This window comes from Crassostrea angulata, chromosome 5 (assembly GCF_025612915.1).
Source record: "Crassostrea angulata isolate pt1a10 chromosome 5, ASM2561291v2, whole genome shotgun sequence".
Lineage (NCBI taxonomy): Eukaryota > Metazoa > Mollusca > Bivalvia > Ostreida > Ostreidae > Magallana > Magallana angulata.
In genome coordinates this window covers 47,034,691-47,049,603 of record NC_069115.1, presented here as the reverse complement: position 1 = coordinate 47,049,603, position 14,913 = coordinate 47,034,691, and the positions used below count along the sequence as shown (strand labels likewise).

At 35.9% G+C, this 14,913-nt stretch overlaps 1 protein-coding gene and 1 pseudogene across 1 annotated transcript; one reads left to right on the top strand and one right to left on the bottom strand.

Moving 5' to 3' along the window:
- Positions 1 to 462: 462 nt before the first annotated feature.
- Positions 463 to 3,846, top strand: LOC128184372 (uncharacterized). Its single transcript, XM_052853815.1, has 4 exons — positions 463 to 577; positions 1,114 to 1,381; positions 2,009 to 2,367; positions 2,887 to 3,846. The coding sequence occupies exons 2-4, from the start codon at positions 1,149 to 1,151 to the stop codon at positions 3,246 to 3,248; spliced, it is 954 nt and encodes a 317-aa protein (XP_052709775.1). The 5' UTR covers positions 463 to 577; positions 1,114 to 1,148; the 3' UTR covers positions 3,249 to 3,846.
- Positions 3,847 to 7,109: 3,263 nt separating this feature from the next.
- Positions 7,110 to 13,146, bottom strand: LOC128184106 (kyphoscoliosis peptidase-like; annotated as a pseudogene).
- Positions 13,147 to 14,913: the final 1,767 nt, after the last annotated feature.

The window sequence follows — 14,913 nt, the reverse complement described above, 5'->3', positions numbered from 1 at the left end:
TCCGCGGGAATATTGTGAATACCGTGGTTTTTTTTTTATTAATTATTTTACTATGTGACTTTAATAAATTTTAATGTTCCAGGTGTGTGTGTGTGTGTGTGTTTGGGGGGGGGGGTGTCTTCTTATTATTCTTATTTAATTATATAATGTTTCTTTTTTTTTTGTAAGTAAAAACATGCTACATGTTTTTAAACAATTTCTAAATGATATCAACAAATAACACAAATCCTTATTTAGTTAAACACAATTAATGGGTGTGTCCTGCTTTTTCTGACAAAAACAATTTTTCCCTTTTTCGGGGTCGTTCTCCAAAAAAAAAGTCGATAATATCACGTTATTTAAAAGACATATTTAAAAGATGTTATTCATATTACCTGGACTTTATTTTTCGTAACTAGAGTAAAACCAGCTAATCCTACCGTGGGTTTTTACATGTATTGTAAGAGTTATTTATCTTGATTAGCCGTCATGTCTATTTCAGTAATAGAAAATCCCAGGTAATTGCACAATGGTCAAAATGGTGTTGCATTCGAAATAGACAAGTCAAATGCACGGGAAACACCGTCAAATACTCTTAGTAAGTAAAATTCATATGAAATTCGTAGATTCACCGTGTATACGGTACATGTATGTGTTTATTATGAATGTGTATATAATCAACTAAGTCTTTTGCAATGGTGGTGTAATGAGGAAAAGAAGAGTATTTCCCGTGACAATATATTATATAAGCTATACAATCCTGTGGTCGACTCAAATGATATTTTGGCTGAATATATGATGGGCTTCTGTTGTGATACATTAAGAAAGATTTATAAATAATGCGATAATCAAATAATGTAAACACAATGATGCATGCATGTGCTTGTAATATTTGCAACAATACAAAGCGAGATAACTCTCTAGAAAATACAAAATGTTAATATACATATGTATAGCTATTATATCGTACCGATAACCGTGTTCTAGGAAAACTCCTTTTTATTTTGCTAAATTCCAACCCCTCCCCAACAATTAATCAATTATTACTTATCAATTAGCATATTTATAGCGCTATAACACTTGAATGCATTCCATAATTCCATATGAAGTACTTACAGAGCAGTTACATTACAGAGCAGACACATTACATCAGAGCATAGAGACTCGCCATGAAGAAAGAATACACTTACCTACCCTCCGCCAGAAAGATATTCCAGCGATATGAACGGGCCAGCCACACGGAGAACATCTTGTTGGTGGGGACTGTGGGGGCGGGGAAATCGGCGACCATCAACACCATCACCGCCGCGCTCTCGGGGGAGAAGAAATACCGTGCCCCCATCGGCGCTCTCCTCTCCCCAACAGACGGGCAGAGGAAGAGGACCACGACACACCTTATGTGGTGAGTCCTTGTTATACACCGGGTGTACCGGCTGTGTGGGGTCTTATAATTTCGTGAGGGCCAATTTTCGTGGATAGTAAAATGTGGTAAAAAAAGGTTTGTAATGCGTAATTTTACTTGAAGATTGCATCATTGGCGAAGTGTTTGCATGTAAAGTTTTTTTTTGGTAAGTCTACACCCCCCTTTTCAAAATCGATGCTACGCCAATTTTTGTGGATTGTAAGATGTGTAAAAAGGTTCATAGGGGCGTAATTTTACTTGAAGATTGGCGAAAGTCTGCAACCCACCTTTTAAAAAAACGATGCTACGTGCCGTTAGCCGGAAAAGATACCTTTGATTATCGGGCTATTCCCCTAAATCATCTACATGTATTATCTTAATCAATGTCTATATAGTAAGTTACAATCAATAGAATAAAAATATACGATTAAGTGTTAATGTAGTACTATTCCATTTCTATGTACATGTACTTCACATGATATTGTATACCATCATGTTAGCTGCAGAACTGTAGCTCTCCGGGAAAAAAAATATTGACAGACCCCGTCTGTCAATATTTCTTTTCCCGGAGAGCTACAGTTCTGCAGCTACCATCATGTGTACTAAAATTCATCTGTGTGACTATAGGTACAAAGGGTGTGGTATAGACGAAGTTAGAAGAAAAGAGATGCATGTTCCAAAGTACATCCCAAACCTCGTGGACATGACAGGGTTAGAAAACGTTGAATCCCGCGAACAGGAAAAGCTACTGGAGATGATACTGATGGGAAAAATCCCGGACGAAACTTCGATTCCCGCATTGCAAGACATGGAGAGAAGAAACACAGGGTCACTAAACAGAAACTTTCCATTCACATACGATCCCCGACGCATTCATAAAATTCTATTTGTAGCTAGCGCTACGGAACCTATACCAACCAAGTTGATTCAGAGTGTTCGAAACGTCGCTCAACCTGATGGCAGCCCCTCTAACTATAATCCAAGATGTAAGAGATGATTACTTTTTTATATTTCTATACATTTCTCTTCTTGTGTAAGTGAATTGTTTTCTCTATAGAAGGATTTTATACGACAAGTTATTATACTAAGCACATCATATAGAAAGGTTTAATATATTTACTGTTCAAAAGCTGGTTAAACGCCAGATTACAACTTTAGCAAATATTAGATTCAATTTAGATCATTAACATTCGAAAAAATCTTTTGTAATTTAGACCAAATTGTCATTTTGCAATTCCTATATTAACACCCTAAACCCAATATTGAAATTCAAAAACTGCAATTTATAAAACAATGCGTTCATGTGCTTTACTAGCTGCAGATCTGTATATCTTTCTTGTTGAAAAAATTCGATTGGATAGACAAACCAGATTTTTTCAGACAGAGAGCTGCAGATCTAGCAGTAGCTATACATTTGACTGAGGACTTGAAAGGTATTAATCTGAATAAAAAAAAAATTAAATTGGTGTATGCAATGTACATGGGCTATTAACTTTCTTTGACAGACATTCCCCTGTTTGGATTGCTTACCAAAGAAGACCTCGTGGATTGGGAGGACACAGATATTCTAAATCGAGAGCGGGAATTCCTTCAGAGCCTCGGTATCGACGAAACAACCTCGTATTCACGCTGGCACAATAGCTCATCCGGGGACTTTTCGTGCAAGGTCCTCTATTTCCTTGACAAACTTATGTCCCCCGAAGTCCGCGTTGTTTTGGACCAGATTGGAATTCTACACAGATGTATAGGTGCATTATGGGAACATCCGTCGAGTATATTTACAATGATGCTGATATCGTGTTTTGGATGTGCTTGTATTTTTTATGTTTATTCGTTCGGTCTGAACTTGAGTTTCTTACCTCTTTAATATTTTAAGTCGTACATGCTACTTTGGAGATTTATGATGGTCTTTCTTATCTGAAAATTACACACTGAACAAAAAAAAAAATACTGGTAGTGTTTGTTTAGTAAATGTTTCCTCGAAAATGTGAGTGAATACGAAATATTTCTTCACCCTGAATACTCGAATTGAAGTAAAATCTTAGATATGTTTATTTTAAATTGTTTAAATGCACATGTGCACATAAAATATTTTTTGTTGTATTTAGTTTACTTTCATTACATATGTAGGTAATGGAATTAGTTTAATTTTATTCAATTTTTTGAATATTGTTATCAATAATAAGTATCATTTTTGAAAGAAAATATGATAAGTAATATTCAAGCAGAGTTGTATGTTGGTGTGGTCACATTTTAAAATAAAAGTTATGGATTCACTAATGTAGTGGATTGTTTTTTTTATGACTCTAGGATTAAGATGTTTTTCTTCGTATCTCATTTGATAAATTATCACAGCACTGCAGTCTCCAAAATCGAGAACTACAAGTAAATCTATATAATATTGTAATATTTTATTTTACTTACACAGGATCTTATATTTGAAAATCAAAGCAGTTCTTGTTGATATATATGTGTTGTTGTTTTTTTTTCAAAAGGAAATGAAGACACCTGTGATGTCAATCGCAACTTCTCGGGCCTTTCCGGCAAGCTCGGAAAAACACCTCGAATGTATTACCTAGGCGTCCATGACAACCCCCCTTTTTATAAAACTTGATATAAATGCAACACATTTTACAATCTGTTGAGATGTGAGCTATACTTCATTAAAGTAAACGATATACACTAAAATATAACACAGAAGCGACATACAAGACTGTCTAGCAAATACTTATTTTAACGGGAAGCGACTCCATTTTGTATAAAATTCTAACATCCGGTGATGTTAATGGAATGAGAGTACCAAACCCCCGGATGTTTACATCAGAGAAAAAGTTATAGAACGTTGTAATAAGGAATGAATGGGTAGGCGTTAGGCGATTGGCTGAATTCAGGTATGTGACAATTCTCATTTTGTAGTAAAATTATTAGTTTTTAAAATAAATGATGGAATGGGGGAATATTTTTAAAGAATATAGCAACACTAGGAAAAATTGTAGGGGTGGGGGTTGATTTTTTATGAAGAGTGACATTTACTGCCGATCGCTGTAAGTTGTAAACAACTGCAAATTTGACCTATAAACGCCACGGGACCCTATATTTTTTTTGTCATTTCCTGAAAGGTCTTGAATTGAAGTTTCAAATGACACCAAAGATTTGACTGAAACTATTATAGTAAAGTACTGAGAGGTCATAACATTTGTATGGAGTTCTAAGGGAAAATAATTGGTAGGCTTTTCCCTAATACATTCGAGGTGTTTTTCCGAGCTTGCCGGAAAGGCCCGAGAAGTTGCGATTGCTGTGATGTTTACAACTCGGATGGCGGATGACGTCATCATAAATACTTTGCATACTCTGTTTTAAAGTGATGTTTGAAAATCACAGAACTACAAGAGACACTGTGTTAATGATATTGCATTAATAACATTGCAACTTAATTGTGTGTTTGACTCCTTGTTTGAAAAGAAAATAATTTTCAAGTTTAAAATATATTTTGGAAACAAAGACTTCAATTCTTTGTTTTTAAACACAAAACAAATAAATGAAGTAACAAGTGAAAAGCTGTCACGTGACGGCAAACCGGGTTTTCTTTTATGTGAACTGTATCCATAATCCATGTCATTTCTTAATTGATAAACACTGCCTACTCTGAGAAATGAAGTACATTGTACCCTTATTGCAATATTCTGCGAGAAAATAACTCAGTTCAACAGCTGATATTTTTTCATTAATTATCAAAATCAAAATCCAAGTAATATGCACACCTCTGATATATGTACAATTGATCTGCAAAACAACAACTTCCTATCTTGAAACTTTAGGAGGAGTTATCCGTACAATAAGGGTACCCTATATCCAATATTTTGCCAAAAAGTGATTAAGTTCAACAACTAGTATTTTCATAAATAATTAGAAATCAAAATCCTAGTTATATGCACACCTCTGATATATGTACAACTGATCTGCAAAACAACAACTTCCTATCTTGAAAACTGTAGGAGGAGTTTTCCGTACAATAAGGGTACCGTATATCTAATATTTTGCCAACAAATGACTAAGTTCAACAGCTGGTGTTTTTTTTCACTAATTATCAGAAATCAAAATCTTAGCAATACGTACACTTCTGATATATGTACAATTGAACTACATGTACCTAACTTAAAAACTATAGGAGGAGTTTTCCGTGCAATATGGGTATTCTTTTGGCAGCCGCTCGCCCGCCTGCCATTTTTCACCATTTCAGTAACCAGATTTTTCCTCCGGAAAACCTGGTTAAAAACGATAGCAGTGTTTCCCAAAAAATGTGATTTAACTACGTGAACTTTTATTCAAAATTACATATGTACTTTATTGAATCGATTTCATTTGGGGTTTATATGTTTTAGAAGTTGCACTTCTTTTCTAAAGAAATAAAATTAGTTTTTTTAAACATGAAATTATGAAAATATCGTTTTTCCAAAAGTATATGATTTTGTGATATAAATCTCATGCTGAGAAAAGAAGATAAAAGATTTCTGTCGAACACAGGTTATGAAACATGCGCGGATCTAAACATTGTTTCCGGTTGATCAGAGACCTATTTTCAATTTTACTTTATGAATTTTCCGGGGGGGGGGGGGGTTGTAGTAGTCCCGTACCCACCAACTCCTTTCAAGGTCTGCGCGTGTGAAATTTAGTATGTGTCTTTTTAAGACGGTTGAGAAAAAACCTGTATTTTAAAGCTTTATTATTCCATCATTGTCCTAATCCGTCGTCAAAGGAATGTACCGGTATTATCCAAAATCTAAATCATAAATTCTCCTTTATTTATTGTATGTATTCACACAAATCAAGAAAGGATTAAAAAATGATATCAAGCCAATGTGTAGGAAACTACTTTATATAAGCAATATAATTAAGTTCATTGTAGATATCACAGAAGTAGGAATGTTTGTTATGAATTACATTTTCATATAATGTATATTGTACATGTATATATAGTTAGTAATGCTTGAGCATGAGAGATTCGATCTAAAAACGGAATTCAACTCTGACTTAAAAAATATAATACACTGGAGTCTAATAAAACTCCTCATGCATATCATATTTTTCGATGCAAATTGCACATACATTGTACATGTGCAGTCCATATATAGTTACCCATACATACATGTATATAACATGACAAGTTAAACATACATGGAGCAGCTAACTCCCGCTATAACTAGCATTGGCTGAAACATTTCAACAATATTCATAGAAAAAATATTATGCCCTGTGCATGTGATGTACACAATTGCTAAAATTAACTACTACTATAGTGAAATACAATTTCATGTAAAAATTGTTAGAATTATCATTGGAAGACTTCGTAAGCACCATTGTTAAATCTGAGACATAAACAAGATCAATTTGCTCAAGATTACATAATGATGAACATGCATTTTAAATACATATTTGTAATCACGGGTAAGTCACTAAAGACTTGTCTATGACTAAGAGAATTTAATGCCAAAAATATCATCTGATTTCTTGTAAACTGCATCATTTGCTCACATACATTGCAAATATGAAATATCATTCAGCAAAGTAAATAATAATAATTATTCGTCCGAACTTAAACCCGGTGCATTATGCGTTGAAGCAATTTTGAGTACATGGAAATTCAATACCTCCTTTACACAAATCAAAAAAAAAAAAAGAATTAAAGTAATTAAAGTAATTAAAGGTCACGATTTGGTCAAAAATTATTTTTTCGATGTAAATGTTTATAATGCTTCAGTAAGGCATTTTTAATAGGCAGCCAAAATTTGAGTGTCATTTGTTGAGTTATAAGAGAGTTACAGAGCTTACAATTACTCGCTATGTAAAGAAAGCTTTTGTTTACATTTTGAATGTTGAAGTGAAAATTCCAGTTTTAGACCTAAAATTGAATGTGTTAATCGTTAGGAACTGTTTATTTATGTTTAAAATGAAAAAGAGTATAGACAAATCAGCTTGAAAAAGATTTTTACTGCTATATTGAACCTATGTAAACAAAAACAGGACACGAGCTTTGTTTACATGACGAAGAATTGTGAGCCCTGTATCTTGCTTAAAACTCATCGACGGGCACCCAAATTTCATTTGATCATCAGAAATGCATTCATAAAGCATTTTAAATAATAAAAACAGAAAAATAAAATGCCAAAATCGTGACCATGCCCCTTTAAACGGCGAGCCTTTGATTGACAAAATTTTTTTTCTTCACATAACATTGAACTCGTATATTCTCCAATACCCCGAACCCTTTTGGTCGCTGGCAGAAACTCGAATCCGCTCCCCGGGAGATGACGTCTTCATCTTGCCCTCCCATACGTTTCCCGATTTCTCCATTGGAGTCTCGTGAAGCAAAGCCTGGACTATTTTTGGAGAGGAAAACCGGATCTGTATTTGCTCATGCGCTTTGACCTCGCACGTGGCAGGGGACAGCAGACGACATTCAAACTGGGGTCGTCTGCGGGAAAGTTTTCGGGAATGGTTCACTCTTTGGATAATCTTCGCCACAGAAAACTAAGTATGCTATTCTGGGTGAAAAAGTTTCTGCGTTATCATTTTTGGTGAATACACTCAGCTTGTAATATCCTTTGGAAGGGAACTTTGCTTTCAAGTGTAGCTGTCCCTTCTCTCGTTCAAGTAACGTGTAATTATCAGACAAGTTCAAATTTTTGGTCGGCGTGCTCCAGCTTGGCTACTGCATCCACAATTTTCGTAGTTTTGATGGAGAAGTCGACCTTTCCGCTCTTGCTTTGTAGAAAAGCTTTCTTACCAGCAGAACTATGGAAACCGGCCTCGGTGTAATCATGGTAAGAACCAAAGGGACCTTGGTGACTGGGGAAAGCGAACACTTCAGAGTCTACTTCTTCGCATTTCAAAACATAATTTGTTAGAGCAGTGAGCTCTTCAATGGCTGGATCAGTTCGACCAAACAGTTTCAAAGTGTAAGTTCCCTTTTCGGATGGAGTGACCCTGATTCTTATTTTGTTGCCACTCAAGTTTTCGACAAGTAACATACTGATCAAAATTGCGAGTCGAAATTTCTTGGATAATCTGGCAACTACGAAAAAGTACGAGGAGGGGTACTGAATGGTGAGATCCAGTTTCCTTGAGAACGTGACGACTCCGTCGGGATGAGATATGGGCTTTAGGTTCCAAACGTACATTTGTGAAAAACCCTTTAGTCGTTTGCTAAACGTTTCGAGCGATAGAGGGTTTGGGAGCAGTTGCCAGGGTTGACTTTTAGACATATCATTGTCCATGTATGGAAAATGTGTAACTATGAAATGGCTTGGTTTTGTCAAAAAGTGAAAATCGGAGAAGTTTTTGATGAAAGCTCCCCGTTCATCGATGGACCCAGCTCCCCAAGTGCATTCCACAAACTGCCAATTTCCATGGATATACACCGCGTTCCACGCATGTTCAGGAGTTTCGCTGGTCGTAAAAACTCTCTCTGGGTCGTAATTGAATGATTTAGAGTATCCGGAAACGATTTTCACGGGAATTTTTACATTCTCTGAAACGAAGATATAAGATTTAGATTACACAAAAAAAGAAAAACAAACAAGAAAACTGTACTGCAAAAAAGATAGTTATAAACTTTAAAATCAAGAGTAATCTACAACAAGGTTACTGTTTGCTCATACCTGCACAGCTCTGCAAATAAGTTTGCATATCCAATGCACACAGTACTACGCATGCGCAATACTGCTTGCTCCGCTGGTGTCGATATTTCTGTCATGAAAGTCTGATCGAGTGTCGTACCTTGACAAATGTTAGAGAAGCACTTATAAAATAGTATACATGTATTATTCGACAGTTTCACAAGTTCATAAGTAGAATGACATAAAAATATTGAGGTCTTAGTGATGTGTTAGTACGTCTATACGTATGTGTGTGTGAGCAGTTTAGTTGGTTCTCCAAATTTTGTAAAATTTACATATAAAAATAGAATTATCATAGAGTTGCCCCCCCCCCCCACTTTTTTGGGAGTATGTAAAAAATATGGATATGAAATAAGTAAATGAGGAGTGAAATTGAAGTAATATATCCCCCCCCCGGGATTAGGATTTTGAAGATGCATGCAATGCAAGTTCACAAGTTTCAGGCACGTAGCGATCGGGGGGGGGGGGGGGGGGGGGGGGGGGGGGGCAGGGGGGGGCCTGCCCCCCCCCCCCCCCCCCACTTTTTCTTGCAGCAACAAATTTTGTAAAATTTACATATAAAAAATAGAATTATCATAGAGTTGCCCCCCCCCCCCACTTTTTTGGGAGTATGTAAAAAATATGGATATGAAATAAGTAAATGAGGAGTGAAATTGAAGTAATATATCCCCCCCCCCCCCCCCCCCCCCCGGGATTAGGATTTTGAAGATTTTGGAAAAGTTGAAATTTCCTTTTTTCTTTCTTTTTTTTTTTGCTGTCAAGATTTTTTGAATGTGCCTGCCCCCCCCCCCCCCCCCCCCTTTTCAAAAACGATGCTACGTGCCTGAGTTTATGCAGCAATGATTATGCAAAGTTTATCTACTAAAGTTGAAATATTTGTGAAACAGAGACAAAAAAGTCTCATGTAGTAACTTTGATTTACAATTTAGCCTTTATATAATGAAAGCTAAATTCTTTTATATATTTGTTGTATACTAGTAGTTGCACGGATTTTGTTCGACTTCGTTGTACGCTCTCGATGTCAAGGTTATTTTAAAGTGTTATAGAGCACCTCCATGTTGTGACGTACTTCCGTTTGAAACAAACAATAAAGTCTAATATAATTTTATGAATCATTTCTTTCCCAATACTGTTACCTAACAACCTAGCGCAGTGGGGTAGAGGGTTAGCTACGGACTTGTAAGTCACGAGTTCGTATCCTGCTGAGGCTGTTATGATTTTCATCTTTCAACAAAATTTTTAAAACATATTTTTTGGTCAAATATTCTTCAAAATCGGTGAGAGCATTTTGAATATAATGTATTTTATCCACATTAATATCGACAGGTATCCACATTAATATCGACAGGTGCCCCATACGACCTTAAAGTACAAGCACATCTGTAAAACTTAAACATACTTTCCCTACAAGTACGGAATGTGCATAGACTTCCTTGTGTGTTGTGTAGTCAAAATTATAAATGCACCTGAGTTTGTTTTCACAGGTGTGATGCGAATACATTTAGTTTGGGTGTATATAAACACAGATAGTATATTTTACTGTAGTAGTAGTAGTAGTAGTATGTCGATCATTCCAGGCACTTAGCATCGTTTTATAAAGGAATGGGGTGGGGGGGGGGGGGGGTGGGGGGAGGCAGACTTGTTAAAAAACATGGGAAAAAATATGTAAAAATGTAATAAGGGTATTCGCAGTCTTGAAAATCCTAATTCGTTGGAAAGGGCTGGAAGTTAGTTTTACTTTCGATTTCAATGTTTACTTCGTTATTTTCACTTCGATTTTTTTATATCTCCCGAAAAAAGTGTGGGGGTGGGCAACTCCATTTTGAAATAAAGAAATGTTGAAATTAAATAAATTCAATTTTTTTAAATTCAAGAGAGATGTTTGCTGCAAGAAAAAGTGCCCCCCCCCCCCCCCCGATGCTACGTGCCTGCATTCAGATTAGATAATGATGCATCCCTATATCATGTGTATATACATATGCATTCTATATGCATCTATGTATAGAATGTATTGTATTGTGTTACAGCACATTTCACAGTGTGTATGTAGTAGTATTGCTACATGTTTTTCTTATATTGTGTATATACAGTTGAACTTCGATATCTCGAACACCGATATCTCGATTACAATGAAGTGATTTTTGAGTCCCAACCACTTATTTTTTAGGTATTTTACCCTCCATATCTCGAATACTCAGATATCTCGAACCATCTAGTTCGAGATAACGAAGTTTGACTGTATTATGTATTCTTTATAGCTGATGAGCCATTTGGCGTAAGGAATAAATAAAGTTTTTTAACTAAACTAAACATTGAAAATAATACTAGTCGTACCATAACCGAGGGATGATATAAAAAGAAAAGACTTCTAAATACGCAAAAGTCAATTAAAAGTCTGTCATTGATGATGTAACAAGTACAAGCTGTAGAGATTACTTTGTACTTGGCAGTGAATACTTCAAATTTGGATAGATTATAATGGGGGAGTAAGTCCTTGATGAAAGTACATGTAGGCTACTTTTTTTCGTCAGACTCTGGTCTCTAATATACATCATATTCACACATGTTGTTACTTCTCATGTGCATTTTTCAACTACTATATACTTAGTGGATAAGTATTAATTGTATTATCGTAGAATCAAACAGCCTGCTTGGCAACAGACTCTATTTTTATGTGCACAAAGTCTACAGATCTATCAGTATGACTAATCCAAATAATTCAAGTAAGTGAAACCTGATGTTATGTGTGATCCATCGGTAGAAGGCGCGGATCCTCTCCAAGTCTGATTTGGCTCCGTTAACGAGATGGGCGGACAGTGTGGTCACAGAGAGCTCGGCGGATCTAGGTGTCTGTAGACATAAAAATCAAATATAAGCTGTTTGTTGTGTCGTCTGTGTAGCAAGACACTAAATACTGTTTACTATGGGCGCTGTACGCCGACTGATTATCAGTCTTGGTCAAAAGGAATTTTAAGGGGCATGGTGAGGGATGTAGGTGTGGTGGTAACGAAACTTCACGTAACACAATACTAGTAGGCAGCAACGACAAAATGATTAAGAGGAGGGGAAATTCTTTTCAAAAGCTGTACCTTTTTTCCCCGGTCAGATAAGAAGATAGGGGTGGGAGAAAAAAAAAGGGGGGGGAGAGTTGCTGTCGCATGAATTCAAAATATCACGATGCAGTAAACAAAGCTTTAGATAAGGTTATGCAATACACCTGAGTAAGGTCCCATGACTGCTCTATATATCAACTTCCTTGACACGTTAAAAATGCATATGTCTCACCTTTAAAGCGTATTCGTCAATCGCTTTAAACTGATCTTCTCGTTTCACCAGGTCCCTCTTAAGTTTCCTCGGGGGTCGGGGTGGGGGGAGGGGGAGGTCTCCATCCTCGGTGTATTTGTTAGATGACTGGGTACACCCCATTGCTGGCTCTCAAATCAAAACTTTGTACCTACAAGTAAACACTTTAAAATCATTCACCTTTGTCACAATTTACCCCCGGTGGGCAACTTTTATTATTAAATCTGCAATTAAATAAATTGGTCTTGTATATTGTTCATCATTTTTATGTGGCCGTAAAATGAACCATTCCCACTTATGTCTTACAATGCCTGAATGATCATCAATGTTTGCTTGTTTTTTTTTATCAATTTATTTTTTTGGCCACGCTTTACATCTTGTACATTTTGACATTGTTTATTATTTTCAATGAGCAAATATCCACTTACCAAATACGAAAGTTGGGGGGAATAAAATCCACGGTTAGTTAAAAGTCTTATTAAACACACATTCTAAAAATCACCACCGCTTGTGTATTGTCCAGTCCAGTGCATTATTAATCTAGCTCTCGCGATATAATGAATGTCTTCAAGTGATAGACACAGCCAAACAGAAAGTATACAAGAATGTCGACAAGCAAAAGAACTAAATCATACCTATACCTGTTACTCGTCTACCTGATAAATGTATTAAGGTGGTTTTACCAATGACCGCGGAATTTTTTTTTCTCACTTTCGTTCTATACAGTTTACGTCATGCCTGTATATATACACACGGTGTATTCCTATAAATGTGGGTTACATTTTGATTTAAATTTGGACCCTTTCATTATCTAAATATAGACTTACATAGTTTACTGGGTTCAAATCGAAGTTTTCATGCCAATATGTTACATATATGAGTTACCTGATTTTTATAGATTAAATACACAGTGCAAGAAAATGATTTGTGCATACCGTCACCAAAATGTATATATTTATAAAACTTTCTGTTTCACTTTGTCATATGATATCATGTTTATAAATATAAAGTTTACCTTGGTTGCTAAGTTTGCACAATTATGCATATTAAACGTCATTATTGAAATGAAATGTTAAGATTCACTTGTCTGCCGTCAAATTTCGTAAAAAAAATGAAAAAAAATCTTTAAGGGCATGATGAAGCTCTATATATTCTTCGAAATAAAAAATCAAATTCAGCATAATAATTTTCTTTCCTTTTTCTTATATTTTCATCTATCTCAGGCACGTAGCATCGTTTTGGAAAGGGGGGCAGACTCATCCAAAAAATCTTGACAAGCCCCCCCCCCCCCCCCAAAAAAAAATTACTTTCCAAAATTCTCAAAATCCTAATCCGTGGGGGGGTTACACCTTTAACTTTTTTGTATGTAAATTTAAGAAAAATCTTTGCTGCGCTAAAAAGTTTTTTTTTTGGGGGGGGGGGGGGGGGAGAGGGGGCCCATGGCCCCCTGATTCTACGTGCATCTATCTATCTATCTATCTATCTATCTATCTATCTATCTATCTATCTATCTATCTATCTATCTATCTATCTAATCAGTCTGTCTGTCCATTGATCGATCCCTCCATCTATCAATCAACATCCATCCATCCATCCATCCATCCATCCATCCATCCATCCATCGAGAGAGAGAGAGAGAGAGAGAGAGAGAGAGAGAGAGAGAGCTATATGCCTGTAGCTCCCAGTCTGAAAGAAAAGCCTCCCCCACTTTTTGCAAAGTTAGACACTAATTACCATAACTACAATCCTTATTTTTTTGCTCGTCAAAATTTCTGATAAGTCTCCCCCCCCCCCCACACTTTTAATTTGCTGTAATTTTTTTTCAATTCTGTGCGATTTGAAAGTTAGGCCTATAAAACGCTGATTGTATTGAGTACTTTCATTTACATCGATATCCCAATCTGTCGATCTCACATAAATTAGTATCATAGATCTTCCTTTGCTTCATATTCCTAATTGTGGGCATAAATAGACAAATGTTATGCTAAATAAATGATACTTCTACTGAAAGTTTGTTCAACACATGCTTTTTGACTAGTGGATTCGGTGAAGGATTTTGACTAAAAAAATGGGAGGGGGCAATAAAATTATTTATAACCTTCAATGAATATGATTGACATCTTAGAGAAAAAAAAGATGTTTTGACTGCAATTCGTACCATCCAATGCTCTTCAAAGGTCTTTTTTTCAGTAGGGGGAAGAAATGACAAGTCCTTAAATTCTTTAAATTTTGGTGAACAGGAACATGCATAAGTAATCAATTAATTTTCTCTCACACACCAATTTGACTGCGAAGAGCAAACAGCAACTAGTAAATAAGAAATTTACTGAAAAAATAAGCAATCGATGAGTTTTGTTACAGCACGGGCACCTAAATATATTTTTTTATCAATCAGTCGCTCAATAAGTCTAATATAAAGAAATTCTACCTCCTCTATATATAAATACACAATGTGTATTTATACCGAGCGCAGCGAGAGGCGGGCGAAGCCCGCCTCGCGAAGCGAGGATTAATGGTAACACGTATATGTAAGAAAATCAGTGAAAAATGAAG